The sequence below is a fragment of the Camelus bactrianus genome, chromosome 2 (genome assembly GCF_048773025.1).
Source record: "Camelus bactrianus isolate YW-2024 breed Bactrian camel chromosome 2, ASM4877302v1, whole genome shotgun sequence".
NCBI classification, from domain to species: Eukaryota; Metazoa; Chordata; class Mammalia; order Artiodactyla; family Camelidae; genus Camelus; species Camelus bactrianus.
The window spans coordinates 118,564,991-118,578,986 of NC_133540.1; the positions used below are offsets into that span (position 1 = coordinate 118,564,991).

The following is a 13,996-nucleotide window of genomic DNA, read 5'->3' on the forward strand; positions in this document are numbered from 1 at the left end:
GGAAATACAAATTTATACAGCACAGGACACACAGGTAATGAACGGGTAACCTAGCTAGCCTCATAAAAAATCACCACAAAGAAAATCTATCTCTTATCATAACACTTTACGTCCTTGTTGGCATGAAATTTTAATGATTTCCTAAATGTCTTCTCTAAAGCACTTATAATGAAGTTCTAGTACTCATAAGTACGGAAATAATATACTTCTTTAGTCACACTTATTTCAGTGTAGCTAAGGAGTAAGAGGCCTTGTAAATTTTTTCAAACTTCCTACTTACTTAGAGGACAATATTAAAGACAAGTTAGGTTAACTATGTATTCCTACTCAAATTCTTTTATATAGATAAATGTATAGCGACAACAACACAACAGAATTGAAGGTCAAATATATTTTTTTAAATAATAATACAGCCTAGATGTTTATCTAGAATGCTCTTCTCATTAACCCTCCCCATCCTTGCTTAGCTAGTTGCTAATCATCCCTTAAGTTTACTTTAAAGTGATAAGAAAAAACAAAATCTAATATGCAGTGAGTAAACTTAATTACTACCATTTACTATGTGCCAGGTACTATACGTACCAAGTACTTGTATAAATTTATTCATTTTATTCTTGCAACCCAAAGACGTAGTTCTTCTTATCTCTGTTTTATAGAAACTGGGGCTTGGAGAGTAAGGGACTTGCCCAAGGTCTCAGAGCTAACAGGTTTGGAGTAAAACCTAGTACTTTCAGACACTGCTTTATGAAGCCTTAGGAGCAACCTCTTCTTGGAAATTCCCTAGCCCTCCAAACTGGGTTAGACCACCCTCCTCTAACCTCTCTAAGCTCCCTGCACATGACCATCCTGACAGCTTTATCACTGCTTGCTACGATAAGCTCCTGAAGATGGAAAGACTGTTCTTACCAGTACGTCCACAGCCCACCACACAGTGCCTAGCATGCAGAACTCAGGTAACGTGTGATGAACTGCCCTGCAAGTAAAGCTCATCACAGTAACTCACCTTAGGAGGAAGTCCTATCCGATGAAATTTTCTACCGACTTTTGGCACTTTTTCTAAAGCATACTTTTTGCCTCTAGATTTTGCACGGTCAATTGCACTGTAGTTAAATGTCTCACTGACAAGCCAAACCACCTAGAAATGAACAGTTTAGAAAAGTGGCTATTAGAATTTGCATTATAGTATTTCTAGTCACATACACCATGGAACTCACTCTAGTGCTGTAAACTAGCAAAGTTTAATACTATACTAAATGCTCTGGAGAATCTAAAACAGAAAGGATAAGGGATTTTGCAAAGTTGCTTAAATAGCACACGTGTATTTCTCTCTCAGAGAGGCAGCCTAAAACTGACCAATGGAAGAAAGAAGCAAGTCTTGAAAGAAGCAAGTGGCATTAGGAACGAATATTTTGAGGCGATCTTCAAGTAAAAATGTATAAAGGCCAAACCAGAAAAAGATAGCAGTCTTCTGAGCATATTAGTTATCTCTACCTTCAACAGAATTTCTAGATCCTTGATTTTTTTTTTTTTCTGCTTTCTAAATGCTAATTCCCTCTCCTCTTTTCATTAGCATCACCTCAGCTCACACGAGCAAGAGATATTCCCCTGGACATTTTGTGGATCTATACTAGAATCAGCTTACTAGGCATTCTTGACTCTGGTTTACCAAAAAAAGGGATGCGACTTCAGACTCTGTCATTACAAATATTACTGAAGTGTTCACAGGGAAGGGAGCTGTAAATTAGAAGTACATGACTGAAAACAATTTCTCCTTTACCCTTGTTTTTGGTACAATGCCCAGGTGAAGCTTTTCATCCACGAGGGAGGCGCCAGCTTCGGAAAGGTATCCCTGATTAGGAAGCAGGCAGCCTCTGCCGAAGCAGCAAGGGCAGCACACCTTGTGAACATATTTGGTCCATTTCGGATTCAGCTGACCATAAGGCTCTTCCGATTTAGGTTTAAACACACCAATGATGTTCTATAGGGGAGAAAAGGGAGAAATTTTATTAGACTTTTAATATACAGAGATAATAATCCATAAAATGCATTCTGATCTTTTTCTACTTTTTTCTACCACAGATTTGGGCATAACCCTTAACTATTAAGAGGTTTAGTTCCAATTACAGTTTTACACTCATTCTCATTCATAACCTAAAATCAATAATCCTCTGGCCTAATGGTTTTCAAACTGTGCTCTGAGAAACCCTAGGGAAGGTGAGAGAAAAGGTGTGAGCAGGGCTCTAAGACCCCATGCCACTTAACCAGATCGACTCTGATTTTACCTGTTTTACGTTACTGGACTTCCTAGTTAAGAAAGGGTTCCACTGATTTTAAAATGTTTGAAAACCCACTGATCTAGGTCAAACAGTATTATTATTCAATATCTATTAAATATCTAAACTCTATGTTTATTTACTGTCTACTTTCCCCAGTAGATGTACATTCTAAAAGGGCAAGGACTTTCTTTGGTAGGGCTATATCCTGAGTACTCAGAACAGCAGCTTGTACACAGTAGGCATTCAAGTATTTGTTAAATGAGTAAATCCAATGACAAAAAGTCATCTCTAAAATACAGTCATAATGACAGAATCTAGGGACATCTATGTTGTCAGATTCTCCCACCCTAAATTTTTCCAGTTTTTTTTTTTTTATGAACTAATTTTAAATAAACTCCTCTTTAAAAAACTGCTCATGGATGTCTAAAGTCTATAATCTTTATTACTGATCTGATAAAATATATTCATATTAAGTTTAGAAGCTAAATTATCCTCAGACAAGAAATAAAAATCTTATTGTAAGTATATGATTGTTTTATAAATGCAATAAAGTCTGAGTCACTAATGAAAAAGTCAACAAAAACAAATTAAGAAATCAAACTTGGAACTTAACATTATCTCCATATATATTTAAATTTCAAAAAAGACTATGTTTTAAAATACAACTTCAGTCTTTGCAAAAAATATTTGGATGAAATTATCATCTTTTTTCTCCTGAAAAAAGAACTGCTGGCTATGCATCATTCAGAAAGCTTTTAGAAATGATAATACATATTTTTGAAAAATTCTAGACAAAGTAGAACAAAATCCCATATCAACTTTTCCTTTCTGCCTTAGAATTATACTTTGGTTCATTTCACTTTGTCACATTCCAGTGCCTTCAAACTTCAGACTGCCCAGGCTCCTTCTGTTATAATGCTGGGAAAAAATGTTCTGAAGGTAAAATAAATCTTTGAAAAAAAAATCAAGCACTTTGAAATGATATTAAAAAGGTTCTGAAAGTTTAAACTTCTACTCTGCTTGGTTACTGTAAGGAAAGGACTTGTGAATATAAACCCAACAAATCTACAGCTGAATGTTAACATTCAATAAATACTTGAAACCATATTATTAATGAAACAGAAAACTATGACTTAAAATGAATAGCTCTATTTTTAAACAGTAGAGTCCTTTAGTTAAAAATAAACTGACATTTATTTCTGAAAAGAAGGTGCAATCAGATTTATTAGGAAAATATTTTCAGAAACTCACAATGACTTCACATTTAAATTAGTGTTTTCCAAAATGTCTGTTACATATAGTAGGTCTGGGAAATTCTCACCCTCTTAGGATCCTTCACAAAGTAACTTCCACTTGAACCTTGAGAGATTCTTTCTGGAAAAACTCCAAATTCTATTGCTTGCTCTGCTTTCAATATAATATCAGCAAATTCTGGATCATCCAAAAATGTATTCAACTCTGAAGAATCAACAATTATTGCATTAAGAAAATTAATGTTAACACAGAACATGAAGAAGAAAGACCAGTTATGAGAATGCCCGTGATATGGACCTGTGATATTGGATTAGGTTATTAGCATTAAGACATTTAGGTACAGAAAATGTATTGTTATGGGCTGGTTTGATGCTCCTTTTTTTTTCTCTAACCCCACTTCAAGCTTCAAATAATGCCACTTGGGAAAGAAGATCTCCTCGGTTGAAATAATCACACTAATACCCTCCCAGTGACTGTGTTCTTCATCCTGCCTCAGCCTCTGTCTGTAGTCCTTCTTCAGACCTGTCATTCCCAACACCTGCAACTTCTCCATACTTTCCATTTCAAGCACCTTCTATTTTCCTACTTCATTCCCTCTCACACTCAGAGTCCAAAAACTCTTCCATCCCACTAGCACCCATAGCACTGATCTACCATATGCCATCAGGGTCTTCACCTACTTTGTGTCCCTACTTCCCTCCTTGGCCAGCTTACATTATGGTTAATCATCATACAGTCACTCTCTCCCCTCACCACCCTGCATCATGGTCACCTGGAAAAGCCCCAATCCTGGTAAAAACCAACCGTCTGCTGACTCTGCCTGTGCCCAGAGAGCTGAACCTGACTAGACAAACACCCACACACACACACACACACACACACACACACACACACACACAATATGCCTCGTGTCTCCCTTTCAGTTCATCACCACAAACTTCAGGTGGCCCCTCATGTTGCCCAGGAAACATACCACATTCCTGTTAGAGACTGTTTGTGACTCTCCAAAATACACCGAAGCCTTAACCCCCCAATGTGATCATACAAGGAGATGGATTCTTTGGGAAGTAATTAAGTTTAGATGAGGCCAAGAGGGTGGGGACCTCATGATGGGATTAGAGCATTCTCTCTCTCTCTCCCTCTGCCAAGTGAGTAAACAATGAGAAGGCTGCCAACTGCAAGCCAAGAAGAGAGCCCTTCCCAAGAACGTGGTCACCCTGGTGCCCTGATCTTGGACTCCTCAGCTTCCAGAACAGTGAGAAATAAATGTCAGTTGTTTCAGCTACCCAGGCTAGGGTATTTTGTTAAAGCAGCCTGAGTTATAAATAGACTGATAAATAGATATTCCCACTCTTCCAGAGAACTATCCCATACCCTCTCTTCTCCTCAAATTCCTAACCTTTCTTCCCTCTCAGCAGATGATCCAGCTTCCTATTTCAAGAAGAAAAGAGAAGCAATCAGAAAAAACTACCATCAGCGCACAGCACCGTAACCGCCCTTCCACATCCTCTGCCTTCTGCCAAGCTCTGAGATCAACTCCACTTTGCTGGTATACAGCAAACTGTCTTCTTCCTGACTACTCCAGGACATTTCTTCAGCAATTCTTTCCTGCATCACTATTTCCCTCTCTGCTGGAACATTTCCATTACCACATAAAGCATGCTGTAATTTTTCTCATTTTAAAACAAATCTCTTTTAGCCCCCAAAGTTCCCCTAGACACTCCCTCATTTCTTTGTTCCCTTTTATAACAGAAGAGCTCTATAATTACATTTACCATCTCCAATTTTCCTTCTCCCACTTTCTTTTGAACCCATTTCAATCTAGCCTCTGACCTGATCACTCCACTGATTTAATTTTTGTCAGAGTACATAGTGACCTCCACTTTGCTAAATTCAACCTCAGACCTTATCCTCCTTGACCAACACCACCATTTCATTCTGTTGGTTACTCCCTCCTCCTGAAAATATTTTCTTCACTTGGCTTTCAAGATGTCACTTCTCCAGGTTGTCTTCCCATTTCATTGGCTCCTCTTTTTCAATCTCTTGCTGACTCATTTTCATCTCCCTGACTGTCTAAACTTTGGAATGCCCCAGGCTCTGTTCATGGTCCTCTTCCCTCCCTTATAAGCACTGACGACTCCCAGATTTGTACCTCAAGCCTGGATTTCTGCCCTGAACCCCTGACTACTGTACTCAGCATCTCAACTTGGATGTTTTAGTAGACAACTCAAACTTTACTACCCCAAACTCCAGTCCGCATTTCCTCTTGACTGCTTCACTCCCAGTATCCCTATTTCAGTTACTGGCAACTCCAAATCTCCAGTTGCTCTTGCCAAAAACCTTGGAATCATCCATGATCTCACTCTCTTCTCCCACATCCAATCCATCAGTAAGTTGTGTGGCTCTACTTTAAATAGATATCCTAAATCTAACCACCTCTTGCCATCTCCATTCCTTCTGTGTGATTAAAGTCACTATCAACTCTAGCCTAGATTGTTGCCAAAGTCTCCTAACTGGTCTCCTCCCTATACTCAGCCATGCCCTCCCCATACTCAACAGAGAAGCTATAGTCATCCTATTCAAATGTAAGTCAGATCATGTCACTCTTTTGTACAAAACAGCCCAGTGTTTTTCCACCTCACTCAGAAAAAAAAGTCCAAGTCCTTATACTGGCCCCCAAGACCCTACCCAATCTTCCCTAGCCTGCATTTTATTTTTCTGGTTAGCACTTATCACCTAACATATTAAATAACTTATTTATTTTCTCAGCTCCAAGAAGATATGGATTTCTTTCACTGGTATATGACCAGAACTTTTACAATTCCTGGAACATAAGAGGCACTCAATAAACATTTGTGGAATTAATAACTGATCATTTAAAGTGGTAGGAAAAAAGTGGTAGACAAGCCAAAAGTTATTCACATTTTACTTTGAAAGGCATTTAAATGCTATTACATGTATTCAATCTTTTGAAAATTCAAACTATAACCTTTCCTTAATTTAAAATTTGCTTTAATTCAGACATAAATTAAGACTACTATCTACTAACTTTTAAAATTTTGTGGTGAGAAAAATACTAGAAAAAAGGCCCTTGGGCATACTTAAAAGAATAAATAACTATGTCTATACAACTGATACGCTTATTCCAAATCATTATTATCTATTCCATGGAAATTCATAAGAATGAAGGGAGAAACTCTGTCTTTCTTGTTCACTGTGTATCCCTAGCACCTGGAAGAGGGCTCAGCATTTGGCAGGTTCTTAGCAAACATTTAAATGAATAAATATAGTATTATTTACGTGCCAAGTTGTGCCAATAATCATCATCATTAGTCAAGTGATAGTTCTTCTAGGTCAGGGCTCTTAACGCCAAGGAAGAATCTGAAAAGTTATTTATTTCAACTTTGCTCCCAGTTCTGGTACACTTTCTATAATTCACCATCAGCAGGTGGTCTTTGGGCCAATGTTTAAACATTTTCAAAGAGAGATCACTCCTTTTTTTTTTTTTTTTAACATTTTTTTATTGAGTTATAGTCATTTTACAATGTTGTGTTGATCACTTTTTTAATGTTTCGCTTGTTTGAAAACAAATATAAACTTGTTTCTTCTTCAGAAATTGGTTCTCCTGCAGTTTAAACCAATGCCCTAGACCTGCCATCTGGAGTAAAACAAAAGTACTTACTCCTCTCTTCCCAGGGATAGCCCTTCAAATAGCTGAAGATCATTTCATGGTTCCCTAAGTCTCCTCTATTCTCTGCCTCCTTCCATATGGAAGTATTTTCAGGCTTTTCAGCATCCAAGTTGCCCTCCTGTTTCATGCCTCAGCTTTTCAATGTGCTTCCTTAAAATACAGTCTCCAGAATCAAGCAACCCATTGCAGAGAATAGAGACATCTCTCAGTCCTGACACTATACGAAAAAAAGAGCACTCTAGCATTACACTTGTCGTTTAGGAGTCCTGGCATACTACTAACTTATACTGAAATGGCTAAACTCTTGGACCACTCTTGGCCTCTCCCAACATGCACTTGGGCAGTTCTTTTGGAAACTACGTGCAGACTTTGACGTTAGTATCAGATGTTATCAAATTGCTTTATGGGTTAAGCTTTATGAGTTCATCAGAGAACCTGCCTTTGTTACTCTCCTGGAGCCCAGGATCATACTCTGAATACTTAATAATTCAGCTTCAACCAAAATCAGATCAGGACCATTCCTACAAAATCAGTCAGGATGTTCTCAATCCCTTTTTCTTTACCTGGTCCCTTATTGAGCAACTCTTTTGGATAAATGAAAACTGGCATTCTCTGAAGATAGCCTGGATTTACCATCACAATCCAGAAAGGCACTTAAAGGACAACTGTTTCTATCTAATTACAGCCAGAAGACAAAACAAAACTATATACAACTATTCTAAAATCCAAGTAATTATTTTTCAGTAGATGATTCTTCTTTCTGACTTTTAACTCACAAATACATTCTACAGATTTCTTTGTTTTAGTCACTTAAATGTACATTCAGCAATGAGTTTAAATTTGGAGAACACATACTAAAGTTATGCCACTTCAGGACACAAGTGCTGTAGCGATCTGGTTTGAAGGTTTGTTGTCATTGGTTTGGTTTTTAATAGCTGAGGGACTTAATTACCTGTATTTTCTTTAACATTTTTTCAGTTAAAATTAATTTCACCCCTTTTAAGAAATAAACTATGAGATTTTGATTTGACTCTGTATCAAAAAATATTCAAATTTTCTAAGGAGAATCTCAGTTCTACCTCTGTAAATATCCTTTGGGACTCCTCTCAGAAGCAGCAGTGGCCTTCTAGTCAAGTTCCAGTTCTATTCAAGCTCCTCTCTTTTCACAAGACATCCAGTCCACCCTCTGAAACTTTGCCCATGCTGTTCTGATATATATGCCAAGTTTCCTTCCTATGGCTGAGTCTTATCCATCCTTCAACTCCATCTGAACACTTGCAATGCTATAACAGAATGATCTAAGTACCAGGAGGGCAGAGATCTTTGTTTTGTCCCGTGATATATGCCAAGTGCTTAAAACTGTACCTGGCACATGGTAGGCCCTCAATAAATTTGAGAATTACTTATTAACAAAATTTTAACCACACTTAAGGATTATTACTGATCCTTTGGTAAGTAGAAACTAAAAATGGATTGAGAACCCACTTATAACCTTTTATATTTAATTTTATAAAGTTGCATGGTAACTTATCAAGTTCTCATTTCAAATAAATAAATCGAAATGAATAAATCTTACCCACTGGCCAAAATATTTTCTAAAAAGAAAAGTAGCTGGCTCACAAGTCTGGTGATCTTAACCCCTGCCTCAGGGTTTCCAGTGCTATTCATTTCCAAGTCTCAAATTGGATACTTCCTCTGCTAAATCTTCCCTGGCCCCCAGGTCCACAGCACAGCTCAACGGAACCTTCAGCTTTCCCCATCCAAGCATATATATCCTCTATTAGAACTGTTTGGTTACAATGTTACGTGGGGACAAGGCTGGTGACTGGACAACCATTTGACATCTGGCCACCAGTTTCCCCATGGCCTCGATTTCCACTAGCACCAAGTAGGCACTGAAACATCTGCTGAATGATGGGTCTCTGCAGCAGATGGAAAACAAAGAATACGTGTGTCCTAATTACTGCTTGAGGAATAATCTCCATCACACTGCTGCTCACTACCTCTCAAAAGCTCAGCTATGGAGGACTGTCAAGATCCATGGGGTATCTACTTGTCTAGTACCTCCCTCTAAATTTAGCCAGGTTATCAGCATATTGAATCTAGACCCAGCAATACTGACAGCACCACCCACTAGAATTACTTCTACTGAAATGAACTTCAGGGAAGTTTTAAGAAAAACTCCTATGAAATTCATCACTTGTATTACAAATATATTACCTAGCATACAGTCTCTTCTCCAAAAGGATACACAACAGGTTAATCTCAGTTTTGTTTTTGTTCAAATAATCAGTCTGTTTTAACTTTAGGAACACAGTGACTGTGTTTCTCTCAAGTAGGCTGCTCAGTAATCTTAAAAGTCAAATTTGTGGGCTGCCTATACCAAGTGTGTGATGAACATTTTGTGCACTCTTATTCTGGCCTCCATCTCATTTATTCCATTATCCTAATTTCCCACTCTCATCTTTCTTCCTTACTTTTAAATGATTTTATTTTGTTTGTACATTTTTAAGCCACCATGAATCAATAAATACACACTTTCTTTTACTTTGGTAGCTCTTTGTGAATTCTAATGCCATTCTCTAATTGTCAGGTTCTCCAACAAAATTGGTAAGTGCTTCTGGTTTGTATTAACTGGGACCTTGAAGAAGTCACTTCACCTCTCTGCACTTCGTTAAAGTGAGAATAAAAAACAGTGCTCACTTCATGGAGTTGGTTATAAATTAATACATGTGAAATGCACAGAACTATGCCCTGCAGGTACTGTTTTGTGGGTATTAACTATTATCAACTTCACTACCCTCCAACTCACTGATTAAAATGACAGCTAGATCTAGAAATGCCACTAATCCTTCTACTTTGACACTGATCTAACAATACTATGGTTTATGCTGGTTCTAGACTTTGTCACATGCTTTGTTCAAGTAAAGATAACAGACATGACATTCTTCCACTGGCTAAAGTACATATAGCTCCTGTTCACATAAACAAAATAGTTAAGCATCGTAAATGATGTTAGTATTAATCGAAAGGTAAGAATTTCTTGGAACTAGAGAAGTTGGCTTCATAGAAATTGGTGGTAAAGGACAAAGGAAGTTAATGGACTCATTAAAAAATAATTAAACTTAATTATCAGGTTAAAAAAATCATGAAATTTTAGGAGAATGGTTTGAAATTTTAAAAATAGTTTTACAATTCAAAACTATTTTTAAATCCATTAAAAATAAAGCCTCCATAATAAGTAAACAGAAGTTAATTCTGAAACACTTGCAGATCTACAGCAAAATGGAAAAAATGCAGGACGTGAAAGAACAAAGCTCAGTCCCGGCTTTACCACTTCCTGGATCTTGACTTCGGTTTACCTCTTAAGTTTATCAGCTACTACTCATTACAGTTTTAAGTCAGTTTTAATCCTCATACCCAGCATAAGGGTGAATAACAGCTAACTTGCTGTGCTGTTGTGAGAATTAATGAAATATATGAAAAAAGATCTTAGCAAACTGTAAAGTCTGATATAAATAAGTTATCACAATTTTAAAAGGCTGGAATTCTAATAAAATCCATTTTGTATTCTGAATATTATATTCTACCCCCCCTTTTACCTTTTCTAGCCTTAATATCATTTGTCTACAAAACCCAACTTTCATAGAATAAATGCAATTTCAAGGTTTTAGACTCTTTTAAAATCTAGCTACATAGGTAAATTTGGAGTAGCAAAGGGCAAGCTAGGATCTTAGTTACTTCACAAACCAGAATTCTAGGTAATACAAACCCAGATTATCGATGTAGCTAGGTGACTGTGGATCTGTTTGTGATCTGGTTCCATCTTCATGTTAAATGTTGTACTGTCTATGCATCCAAAAGCTAACATTATAATGGTAGCTAGCCAACCTGTATGTCAGACCAATTTGCTAAAGCTTTATTCATTAAAGTCCACTTCCTGCGGGCCTCTCTGGTTTATTCACTCTAGAATGTTTGACTGTAAGTCCAACTACAACTAGAATAACTTATTCTACCCAAAGTTCTTTAAATTGTAGAAGGCCTATTAGCGTACTAGTAGCAGAACATGTAAAATCTAAGGACTCCAGAAAAACTAAGCAGCATTAATGGAAACTACATTTTCTGTGCCTTGTCTTTACGCTGTCATGCATGGACTGATGTTCCAGGCACAGTGCACGCATCACCTCATTTAAACCACCCTTACCACCAGCAAGAAGGTGTTACGACCATTTTACATCTAGCCTGTTTCATCTCTACCTAGGACTCTTACAACGCTATTCTATTTTACTATCAAATTAGCCTAATTGGACTCCACTATGCCAAATAAACTGGATTTATCAACAAATATCCATGCCTGCAGTCAAATGCCTAAATTTTACTCTCAACATCATTTCAAATATCCTCTTTTTCACCTGATATTGTCAGTCTGCTCAACAGTGAAAAGGTTTTTCCTTTGTAAAGTATAAAAGTATAAATGACTCAAGAAAGAAAACTTTGCAAGAGAGAGGGCAGGTACGGAAATTTAACTGCCTCTGCCCGCTCTGGCTAACGTCACTACAACATTTTATTTTAAAAGTTTTTGAAACGTGTCCCAGTGGCAACCGGATATTCTTGCTTTCCCTCTCTCAGCAGGCATCCACCTTGCAAACTCTCGGGGAACTTTCTTGATAGTTCAGTGTTCTTAATCCAAAACTCAAGTCCAAACTTGAGCAAACAACTTACGTTATTTTAGTGTTAAGTTTCCTGTCTGATCCCAAAAGTTTAGGCTCGCTTTTAGGGGAGGCCTCAAGGATCAGAGTTTAATGACAACCCTGGGCCTTGGGTGAAGTGGCATGTAGCCCCCGGAAAAGATGCGAGTAAACCCGGGAGCAGAAGAGGAAGGCTAGGCTTCCAAGGTGTGAGCAGGGGCTGGCCCCTGGCCTGTGCGCCGGCCGGGATACCTGGCGGACAGCCTTTGCCAGCAGGCAAGGGCTAGCGGAGACGGAGAATGGAGCAGGGGGCAGGGACGCGAGAAGGCGCGTGAATGGGGGGCTGAGCGGCGGCGGCGACAGGCGCTCAGGAAAGGCGCGGAAAAAGGGATGAGCCGGGTCGCACCTGAACCCACGGGGCGGTTCCGATCCAGGTCGGTGGGCGAGCTCCGGAGGCGCCCCAAACCCAGGGAAGGGGAGGGAGACGCATCCCCAGGCCGGAGCAGCAGTTCCTCGTCGCTGGCCTGGCCACGGGAGGCCGCGCCCTCGTCCCCGGCAGCCTTCACCTGCCTCACGGCACTCCCCGGCGCGCTCTTCCGCGGCTCGGCCCAGGCGATCCGCGGCAGCAGCGGCTCCCGCTCCTCGTCGTCCTCCTCCTCCAGGCTCCCGCCGCCCGCGGATGCCTGCCTCCCGGGCTCCAAGGGCTCCGCCATGGCCTCCCTCGGTGCCCTCCGGGACGAGACCCGCTCAGAGAAGCCGGGCGTACGGGTCTGGCCTCGGCATCACGGAGGACCGGAGCCGCTGGGTCCGAGCGAAGGCCCCTCACTTGCGCGCTGTCCCGCTTGGCGCCCGCGGGGCGGTTACCCGGCCCGGCCGCCAGCCGCGCCCCACCTCGCGCCAACCCCGCGCCTGCGCGGAAGGGCCGGGGCGGCGGGGGCGGGGGCGGGGTGGGAGCGGGGGACGCGGCGCGCAGGGCGGGGGCGCACCTGCCTTCCAGGGGACCTGGAAGACGCGAGGGTGCTGTTACTCCTCGCGGAGCGCTAGGGTGGGAGAAGTTAACTTACCTCTGCAGAGGTGTCCCTCTCCAACCCAGGTCGGCCCCTCCCTCCCTGCAGAATTGTCTCCTAGTTTACCACAACCTATGCCTATATATTTTCTTGTATGACTGTTTAACATTCGTTTCCCTGTCAGAAGTTCATGAGGGCCAGGACCTTGTCATTTTTCAGACATTCCTGATACTGGGAGTTTGCATTTTCTTTCTCTTCTTCTGACTAATCTAGCTAGAAGTTTACTCAAATTTTTAATTTTTTCAAAAAGCCATCTTATGATTCCATTGATTATCTGTTCTCTATTAATTGACTTTTGCTCTTTATTATTTCCTTCTTCCTACTTATTTGAGATTTGATTTCGTCTTCTTTTCTAGTTACTTGGAGCAGAAGATTACATTATTGATTCTGGTCTTTTCTATTTTTTTTTTTTAATATAAGCATTTAAAGCTATGCATTTCCCTCTAAGCCCTGCTTTATCTGCATTCCACAATTTTTGATACGTTGTGCTTTCATTTTCATTCAGTTCAAAATACTTTTAAGTTTCCCTTATGATTTCTTAATTTGACTCACTTATTTGAAGTGTTTTTTAATTTCCAAAAATTCAGGGGTTTTTCTATATATTATTTTTTATTGCAGTATAGTTGACATAAAACCTTATATTAGTTTCAGGTGTAAACACATACACAGTACAACACAACACAGTGATTAATATTTATGTGTACTGCAAAATGATCACTAGATATTATTACTGACTTTTAATTTAATTCTGTTGTGTCCAGAAGAGACACTATGATTTCAACCTTTTGGAATTTATTGAGACTTATTTCATAATCCAGCATATTATCTGCCTTAGTGAACATCCCATGTGCATTTTTAAAAGAATGTGTATTCTGCAGATGAGTGGTTATATAACTGTCAATTATTTCTATAAAAATCAGTTAAGTATTGATAGTGTTATTCTAATCAACTATATCCTTATGGATTTTTAAATTTAGTTCTATTACTCACTAAGAGAGAATATTACACTTACAGTGATTG

At 39.3% G+C, this 13,996-nt stretch overlaps 1 protein-coding gene across 1 annotated transcript in view; it reads right to left on the minus strand.

The window, feature by feature from the left end:
* PI4K2B (phosphatidylinositol 4-kinase type 2 beta) overlaps positions 1–12,827 on the minus strand; it is a 32,378-nt gene extending 19,551 nt beyond the window's left edge. The window contains exons 1-4 of the mRNA XM_074349671.1: positions 12,316–12,827; positions 3,598–3,734; positions 1,778–1,978; positions 1,004–1,135 (exon numbers count right to left, since the gene is read on the minus strand). Of these exons, the coding sequence (XP_074205772.1) occupies positions 1,004–1,135; positions 1,778–1,978; positions 3,598–3,734; positions 12,316–12,622 (777 nt within the window). The 5' untranslated portion in view covers positions 12,623–12,827. The remainder of the gene's footprint in view (positions 1–1,003; positions 1,136–1,777; positions 1,979–3,597; positions 3,735–12,315) is intronic.
* Positions 12,828–13,996: the final 1,169 nt, after the last annotated feature.